A 9,365-nucleotide genomic window follows, 5' to 3' on the forward strand; every position below is an offset into this window, starting at 1 on the left:
CTAAAAGCTGAAGCAATTGCAAAACTGAGCGTGCTGGATGTGGTTAACGCAGATGCTTGTAGCAGCAGTCGTTTAGAAGCGGGGTCCTTACACATAACATAGCAAAGCCCTCCAGAGGCACGTTACCAGCAAACAAAAATCCCTCAGTGGAAAAACACGAAGGAGACGGCTCAGCTCGGGACTGACGCTGCCACTACGCTGCTGATAATACTCAGTTTTATCCAAGTCTTTTAAAGTCGTACCAAAACCAGCCACCCCTCCGAAGCCCGCTGAGGAGAGCGACCCCCTGCAGGGGCGGGAGAGCCCGGGGGCGCGGACGCCGCCACAGCCCTGCCCTCAGGAGCCGCACCGCGGCCGGTCCCGGAGCCGAAAGAGCCCCGGGAGCCGTCTCCCCGCTTCTCCCCGCCTCCCCCGGCCCCGCTCCGACCTGCTGCCAGCCATGAGCGCCCGCCACACTCCCGGCTGCCTTCGCCTCCCGCCCCTTCCGCCCCTGTCACCCCCACGGAGACTGCGTGAGGGCGGCGGGCAGCGCTGGGCGGCCCTGCGCTTTCCTACGCTGCTGGCGTAGCGTAAGGAGGGCGGGAGGGCGGTGCGGTGTGCTGAGGGGGAATGTGCTTGGAGCCGGGCTGATGGCGAGCTCTGCTCCCTGCCTTCGGCTCATTCCCAGCCTTCGCCCCGCTCCCGGTCTCCCTGTGGGGGTTGTGATAGAGTTGTGGCAGCGGTGGGACGGCAGCGAGGCCTGGTGCTGCTTCAGTCAAAATAGGTGCCGCAGCTTCTTCCTCAGAGCAGCCTTGGTCTGCCATCTTGGTGCCACATTGGTGCCTTGCCCGGGTTTAGGGCTGAGCTGAGTAGGAGCTCTTCTGTCCCCCTTTAAGGCTCTTCTTTCCCTCTGAGAATGCTCCTGTCTCCGAGGGAGGACTGCAGAGAGCGGTGGGGTGAGGTGTGTCGGCTAAAAGCTGCTCTAAGGTCACCACCACTGAATCTGTGGAGACATCTTTGTTGCCCCTGACATGAGACAGGTTGGGGGCTGCTCTGAGGGGAGGTGAAGCTTCAGTGGTATATATATGTATATATATTGTGTGTATATATACATATATGCATGTGTATGCACACATCAGAGGGGAGGGGTGAAGCTTCAGTGGTGCCTTGCGCCGCGTTGTCACCAGGTGGGATCCCAAAGGCATCCAAACAGGAGCTGAAGTAACTTTGTGTGTGTCTGTATATATATATATATATATACATGTGTATGCACACATCAGGCAAACATGAGGACCATGGATATATTTTTTCTGATGGAAGCAGGGCTACAGGCACAGTCAGCTTGGGAGGCTTTGTTCAGCCGGTTGTAGTTAACTGGCCCTGCAAAAACCCCAGGGCTACACCTCGGCTGTGGAATTAACTCAGCTACCTCAGCATAAGGCTTTTGCGTTGTGTTTTATGGGTTTCAAGAAATGTTTTTGCTTTGAGAGTAGGCTCAAGTGGGAACTGCAAGTACAGTGCTTGGTAATTCTTAGTGAAGTCCAGTTTTTCAGGAGAAGAGAGGCAGTTTTTCTGCATGGTCATGTTTCATGAAAGCAAAACGCATTTTGGTCGCTTGGTAACTGGAGTAATTGATTTATACTTAAAAATATGTTACTTTGGACTTCTAAGGTAAAAATAAATAAATAAATCCACATACGTGTTCTGTTTAAAAGCCCTTTTGATGTGGCCAAATATCCTGTCCCGCTTGCTTGCAGCTAACATTAGGTCCTTCAGGTTTACTCACACAAGTACTCAGGTTACCCCTATGTATGTTAAGCATCATCATATAGATAAATGTGACGAGGTTTAGAAGGCGTGCTCTGTTGATCCCCATTAAGGTACAAAAGGTACATACTTCATTTGTGACTTAGGTAACTGCATAACACCATGGGCAAGCTGCAAATGGTTCACAACAAGCAAAAAAAAGTCATCTGGACGCAAATCCATCCTCTCACACCAAAATCTGCAAATTAGTTTCTTGTAGGCTTAACAGCAGTGCGTTTGAGGACCAAAAGTCCTCTTTGCACAGAATCTGAGTGATGTTGAAGTGTGAAATACGCTATTTATTCCATGTTTATTTTTGCCTGTTTATATCTGTGTGATAATGCAGAAGAGATGTTAAAAGTAGTTCAAAACAGGAGTGGAATGATAATTAATCATGGGTTTTATCAGATGTTGTAAACTTGGGATCTTATATAGTTTAATAGCAATCAAAGGCAACACAATTATTGATAATTTAAAGTTCTGTAGATAAAGCTAGACTTCTGTAGTTAACAGAGATTTAGAACACCTACGCTCAATTTTTTTAAGGCACCTGTCTCCCTCACATAATTAGCTGTGGTGGGTGACTGGTGCTGTTTGCTGATAAGAAACCTGAAAATGTTTTGGGATGGGGAAAGTTTGGCTTTGGGAAGGCTCCTGTGGGCAGGGGACAGAGGGAGAGCAAAGTGCAGCATCCAGAAGGTGCCGATCTCCGCTGTGGAAGGTGGAGTTCAGGTCTGGTTAAATCAGTTAAAGGCTTGGCAAAGGTGTTAGCAGCTTTTCAGCTGACGGGATGCTAAGAACAGGTGCTGCAGGGGCAGAGGCTGTTACAGCCTTCCTCTGACCTGGAGCAACAGGTAGTAGGGAGAGAAATAAATAATGGGAACATGAAGGAGCAGAAGGGAGAAAACAAGGAAGAAGTAGTGAAGAAAGGCAGCGACTTTGGAGCAGGGAAAGGAAGAGAGAGAGAGCTCGGGATACAGCTGGAAGAAAACTGTAGAATAGGATAGGCATATTTTTTAATTAAAATTGGCTTGTGTGTATGCATTGTTAAACAAGACACCTTTGAAGCTTCTGGTCCAGCATTGTGTCTATACAGACTGGTACTTAAATATTATTGGGTTTCCTCATGCTCTTAATGTCTTGGTGGCATTCTGTCCTTGTAAAACATAGTTCTGAGGTATTCATGCAGTACGTTGGCTACTCTTTTGGCCCGTTTCCCACTATGACCCTGTCTTTGTCAGAATACAATTTGCTATTTAATCACTACACGAAATCAGGAGCCAGCTAGGTATGGTAAGCAGGGCAGGGTCATTTGGAGCTGAAACTTTATTGTCAAAAAGATTGGTATGAAGAGGAACTGGATGCAAACAGATCCTTTAACATTTTAGAATACAAATATTTTGACATTTTCACCATAAACTTTTTTGCTGCTTCAGAGGTTTACATTATCATTGAGCCTTATCTTGTCAGATGGGAATCAACAGCTGTTATAAAAGATTTCAGTTTATAGGGGGTAATGACTTCCACCAATATCCATGAACTCTGAATCAGATAATTGTTAGTGGCTCTAAAGACCAAAGAATCATTTCAGTTGAATACTGAACGCAGGCTTGGCAGGTGTCAGCACAAAGCAGCAGGGACATCCGTGGCTGGTAATCTCACTGTGTGGATCCACAGAGTTCACAGAATGTTAGGAACTGAAAGGGACCTTGAAAGATCACCTAGTCCAATCCCCGTGCCAGAGCAGGAATGCCTAGATTAGGTCACACAGGAGTGATTTCAGGCGGGTTTTGAACATCTCCAGAGAAGGAGACTCCACAGCCCCCTGGGCAGCCTGTTCCAGTGCTCCGTCACCCTCACCGTGAAAAAGTTTCTCATATTTAAGCAGAACCTCCTATGTTCCAGCTTGCACCCATTGCCCCTTGTCTTATCAAGTTCTCTCAGTGTTTCGGTCTCTCACTGGTAGTTGCACTGGTGTCTTGCATTGTTTTAGAAATTCTATTCGTATCTTTGATGTGAATACAAACCTTTGGTGCTCTGCCCTTATACCTGGGAACGGGATGGCTGTTCTGAGGGAAAACATTTCTTTCCCTTCTAATCCTTTGTGGTTTTGGTTGTTGTTTGTTTTTGTGCTATGAGCATCAATGCAAATCAACGTGATTCACATGTCCTGTTCTTCCTTTGCACGTCGGGGCAGTGGCATATGCTGCCTTCAGGGAAGCTTTTTTCCATTGGCCTTTTTGCCATCGTAGAAATTAGTGTAAGAAAATTGAACGTGAGACCCTTTTTGGTATGTAGCAAACTGATTTTTTTCCTGTTCACACTTATTTTCAGACTTCATTTTTTGACACGCATGTACTGACAAGCACAGAGAGGTGGACCCACACATCGTGTGTGATATGGAGGATGAGGGACGCTGCTTCTTAATATCTTCAGGTCATCTCCTGACTGATGATAGCAAACTCTTACTGGGTGTGACTTGAACGCCCTTCTGGCGTGGGTGTTGTTTGGTATCAGTCTCACTTGGGAAGAGATCAAGTGTCTTCTCTTGGGCAAAACTGCCCATCTTTTTTCCTTTTTAATTGGGGTATGTTATGGCTCCAGTCCAGTTCATCTTTGCCATCTTATCTTTAGGACAGCCTGTTCTTTCCTTGCTATCTGGTCTTTTGAATGAGATCAGTGTGCTGCGCAATTAGTGCACGCTTTTCCTTTAACCCTTATAGCTTACTTTGATGCATTCGTGCACAGCACATCAAGGCCAGTATGATTTGTTACATACCTCTGGAGTGCAAGTCATCCATTGGTGTTGGCGAAGAGAGCTCAACGGGAAAATTGTCCACGAGCTGAAAGACTTGGCGTGAGTTTCTGAGGTGATTTTCAGGTGAATACCTGGGCCATTCTTTGTGTCTGAAATAATATTATTCAAGAAGATATTTGCGTTTAAAACTTCCTGCCTTTTCCCCATTGAAAAGCTTTTCTTGGTTTGGCTGTTAGTGAATGTTATTACACATGTACTCTGCAATTGCTGTACAAATCTATGAGAAGAAACAAAGCATTTGTTTTCCTTGAAGGTTCCTGTTCTTAGGTAGAAAATGGACCTGTTTTTTCTGAGGCATAGGGGCACAACAGCTCCTTACCCTCTTCATCTAATCCGTTTTATCTACTGGTGGGACACACTGTCCACATATATATATATATATAAATGCATATGTATAGTGAGCAACTGGGGTCCAAAAGTTTCCATTCTTAACAAACTAAAATATTTGCTACAGACCTGATCCAAGGTCTGCTGAGACCCATGGTACTCTTAAAAACCTAACGTAGCTAAAGCAAGCTCCTAATTTTTTCCAGTTTAATTTTAGTTGAGTTGTAGGGTATTTTCTTTGCAACTAAGTTAGTTTTTCTTTTAAATCAAGGAAAAAAGCCCAGCACATTACTTTTCTGCTTTCCTCACTGACTCAGTTGTATAGACTCCCTAAAATGCTTTCTCAGCTGTAGTTCCTGTCGGGAAGCTGTGAAATATTTTGACGATGATTGTTGGTGAGGAATTAAAACACAGAGTCAGTGAGCAGTTAGCATTATTCAACTTTAATGGACGCGTTCCATATAAAAAAAAAAATCGTGCGTGGTATAGCAGAACAATTGACAGATTCCTTTTTATCTGTGGAAGGAGAATTTGTGGGCATCTCCAAAGGGCAATGTCACACGTAATGTGAAGAGAGCAAGAAGAGAGGTGGTACAGGTAGCCAGGTAAAGGAGTTCAGCTGAGAGAAACTATTTTTGTGCTAAATAACACAGGGAACCCAGAATGTCATCAGCTTTTCAGAGCCTTGCACTTTGCAAGTTGTGAGCTTATGATTAGAAATGTTGATTTTGCCTCTTCCTCTCTAGTTTCGAGTACAACTTGAGATGATGTCAACTGATATTCCCTTTTCCCATTCCCACCCCTGCTAAAAACCTTCTGGTCAGGGATCCAGATTAATGCAATAAACTGTGTTTAAACTACCCTCTTCCATTAAGGCTAGGCATCCAGTCCCAGATTTAGCAGTCTAATTCCCCACGTTGTCACAAGAAAAGGTATACCTGTGTTAGGAGTGGGAAAACACAGTAACAGCTACAGATTTTCACAGCACACAAATGTCACACGTTTCAGCTAATGTTCTGCAGTAGTAATTGGAGAGAGGATGCGAGCAGGACTAAAATGATGAGAGCAAAACAACAACTATTCATCTGGGATAAAAAAACTGCGAAGAAGGCTTACAATTTTATCTTACAAATATCAGCATACAAGTATTTTACCGTTTTCAGTAATAAAATTAAACAACTCTGCATTGCCTTTGAGGCTTAGTGGGATAAGTTAGACACTCTGAGGTTCTGATGTGAATGTTTGCTTTCAAAGTCCAGCAACTGACTAGTGCTTCTGATACTCGGCTGTGCAGGTGGAACCAGTCATTATCTCGAGGCAGCTCATGCTGTTTCAGGCAATAGCAGCGACATGGGTCTCTTTGTGGCAGGCTGTGAGTGAGTTTCCATTACAGCTCCAGTAGAATTTAGGAGTGCAGCAAAGCACCATAGACATGACCAACCCCAAAGTAAGCATGAGACAAATTACCCACTTTATCGTCCCCGAGTATATAAACGGGAGGATGAGGATAGTGAGAATCACCAAAAGCAGCAGGAGCAGCACAACTCTCTGGATAGCCAGCCTGTTGTCTACTGGAACATTTTGGTCTCTGTATAAAACATCTTGGCTGCTCTGAGCCCAGCTGCTGCTGTCCAGCCCCAGGGGAGAGATGTGTACCTCAAGAGCCGCGTCAGGATGTTCCAAGTGGTCCATGATTTCTTCTTTATTTGGAAGAGTGCGGATAAATCCTCCTGACACAGACGTGTTTTTTCTGCACAGGGGGCAGGTGATTATCCAGGTGTCGTCTTCTTTCCTGAGGATAAGCTTGAGGCAAACTGCGCAGAAAGCATGCTGGCAGTCAAGGAGCTTTGGGACTCTGTACACGTTGTACTTGTTGAAGCAGACCAGGCAGTCCATGTCTGCAATAGATGATGTGGGTGAAGGCTGGTAGCTCGTTTCGGGACTGTACACTTCAGGAGAGCTTGAGTTTGTTACCATAACAAGCGGCTTTGAGTTTGGATAGTCACTTTCCAAAAATGCTGGCTTAAAGGTATCAGGACCGTCTGGCTCTGTGTCCGGAGATCTCTCCGTTTCTTTAAGATGTTCTTCAGCAAATACCAGTCCCTTCGCGTCGGCAGCATTTTCTGTGAGGGGTCCTGCTCCGCTCATTTCTGCAGCACCTTCAGCAAAGGGCGCAGGACTAGTCTTCTCAGCCTGTGCTACTCCAGAAGCTGTCGATCTGTTTTCGCTGCTTGGCTTGTCCGTGGATTTCTCCATGGAGATAAACCTCGGTGCAGTTTGTCTTCCCTTAGCTGAAGGGTTTGCGGAGTTTCTGGCTCCTTTTATGTGCTCCTTTATTCCTGTTGTATGCATGATCGAATGACAGCTTTAAGCGTGTTGTGCCCTTACAATGAGATGTTTTTATGAGGTGGTGACCTGAGTTAACGATTAACTTCGTGGCCAAGACACTTTACAACGGCTGATATCACTGAGCAAATCCTGTCCAGAAGCAGATCCCATGGCGTTAAGAGACTGCAGCTTTGTTCACCGTGATGGCCAGAGAGAATGGCACTACCATTATTACTGAATTAGTCCTTAATTGGTTAAAAAGCAATTTCTCTGCGTTCTAAACGCAGACTTGTTGGACAGTGACAGATCCAAAAGAATTATCTGGTACGAAATGGTTTACTGAACGCAGTGCTTTGATTAGAGAGAGCATGGGACAGAAAGGCAGGAAAAGTGTCCTGCTTCTCTCTTGCACTGGCTTTCTGCATGACCTTGGTAAGTTGTTTCATTCTCCTCTTAGCTGTTGGCGTTAGAACCACAGCGAGGAACGTGTCATCTCGCGCTGCGTCGCAAAAGCCTTTTACCTTGGATTGACAGGAGAACTCAGCATCTGTTAGCCAGACTCTGTCAGAGCTCCTCAGGGCAAATTAAATTAGGAGTGAAAAGGTGATGTTAAAATACATGTAACCACAGGCAAACGTGTTTCTCGTGCTAGGTGGATTTGAAAGAAGAGCATACCTAGCCCTCTTCCTTTCCTTGGAACTCCACGTTTCCAGAGTTGTGTGCCATGGCACAACTGTCACACCGGTGCTGAACTCTCCATGTAGGAGGTCTGCTCTTGCTGTAGCACTACTTGCTGCACTAGAGCTCTTCCCTTACAACATAAATACATTAACGTTGAGTGTTAAATGTCGGATTATTATCAATTCCTTATTGTAGGAACATCCCTGTTGGTTTTAGTCATCGGAGGGCTTCAGGCACTAACTGAAGCGTGGTAGGGTCCCTGAGGTTCTTACAGAGTCCATGGGAGAGGTTTGTTGGTAGGACTCTTCCTTTTCTTGCTGTTCACGGGACAAGCTCTTGCACTCTCAGGAATGCACTTACGTTAGGTGGTTTTGTGAATATTCAGCTCATCTAAAAAAAATAAAATGCATAAACACAATCCCTCATTCTCTAACTTCTTTCTGCCTTTCTTACTTGAGGTGTAAAATACAGATTGTTTTCACAGTAAGAACCCCATGGAAGGAAGGAAGGTAGAAAAGGAAGGATTGCCAATACCGGAAGGCTAGACTAGGTCAGAATTCCTGGGAGAAGACATGCAGTACCCAGTCTGTAGCCTCAAGTGCACCTGAGTGCTGGAGCTATCTGTGCTACCGAGTCCCAGCCCCTCTCTCCAACGGGCAGCAGAAGGAACTGAAACAACCACGATTAGAAGGGGAAGGAATTCGGGAGGGCTCTAATCTCATGAACTGCTGGCGGGGGGATGAGGTGAGAAGGTTCTTTGCTGAGAAATAGTAAAAGGTTAGTTGTTAGCAAACTTCATAGAAGTGTCTGGGTGTTCCTGCTATGCTTCTGCTGACACAGGATATAGCAGCGTTTGACAGGCTTTGAGGTGACCCCAGATTTAGGGAGCATGGAGATCTTTCATTGGCAGAAGTGGGACTCATATTTGAAGTGCAAGAATGTTTGGAATTGGGCTTGGTGCACTGCAAGGCCTAGTTATGTTTAAAAACAGGATAATTTTTCTATTGCATTTCACATACCTATTAGCAAGTTAATTCTGTTAAAAAAGAAAAGATACGGGGGAAAAAAAAGACCATTTTTACAATGCTTTTCAAGTTTCATTTTCAGACTGTTAGTTCCCATGCCTTAGTGTCTTAAAACTTAGAGATTCTCAGTGAATCATTGGAACAATATGAAACTGCCTTGCAGGTGTTGGGAAGCTGGAACAGACACCAACGGGGGCAGCTACACTGCAAACTTAAAAACTCAGCGGGATGAATTCATGCCTCTGCTGTTTGCTCTGTCTTCAGCAGCGGCTGGGAGTGACTTTCCCTTCGAACATATGTCCTGGAAACCTAGCTGTTTGAGAGGCGTCATTACTTTGCTACTGATGCATGTCAGCAGCAAGGACGACTCGCTCGAAGGAAGGGAAAATGGAGCTCCTCAC

The 9,365-nt window shown here is 45.3% G+C and overlaps 2 protein-coding genes across 13 annotated transcripts in view; both read right to left on the reverse strand.

Annotated features, from left to right (window-relative positions):
* Positions 1-1,310, reverse strand: part of TMCO4 (transmembrane and coiled-coil domains 4) — a 49,291-nt gene extending 47,981 nt beyond the window's left edge. For 3 of the 12 annotated variants that reach the window (XR_013941329.1, XR_013941331.1, XR_013941332.1), the window contains exon 1: positions 428-1,308. The gene's annotated coding sequence lies outside the window, so the exon portion shown is untranslated. The other 9 variants (XR_013941330.1, XM_080563873.1, XM_080563868.1 and 6 more) reach the window with 5 other exon arrangements.
* Positions 1,311-2,534: 1,224 nt separating this feature from the next.
* Positions 2,535-7,282, reverse strand: RNF186 (ring finger protein 186; the record flags this gene model as incomplete). The annotated part of the gene is made up of 1 exon (XM_080563876.1): positions 2,535-7,282. One exon carries the CDS (start codon positions 7,280-7,282, stop codon positions 6,263-6,265), a length of 1,020 nt encoding a protein of 339 aa, XP_080420002.1. The 3' UTR covers positions 2,535-6,262.
* Between the last annotated feature and the right edge of the window lie 2,083 nt (positions 7,283-9,365).

This window comes from Anser brachyrhynchus, assembly GCF_964034855.1.
Source record: "Anser brachyrhynchus genome assembly, chromosome: 21".
NCBI classification, from domain to species: Eukaryota; Metazoa; Chordata; class Aves; order Anseriformes; family Anatidae; genus Anser; species Anser brachyrhynchus.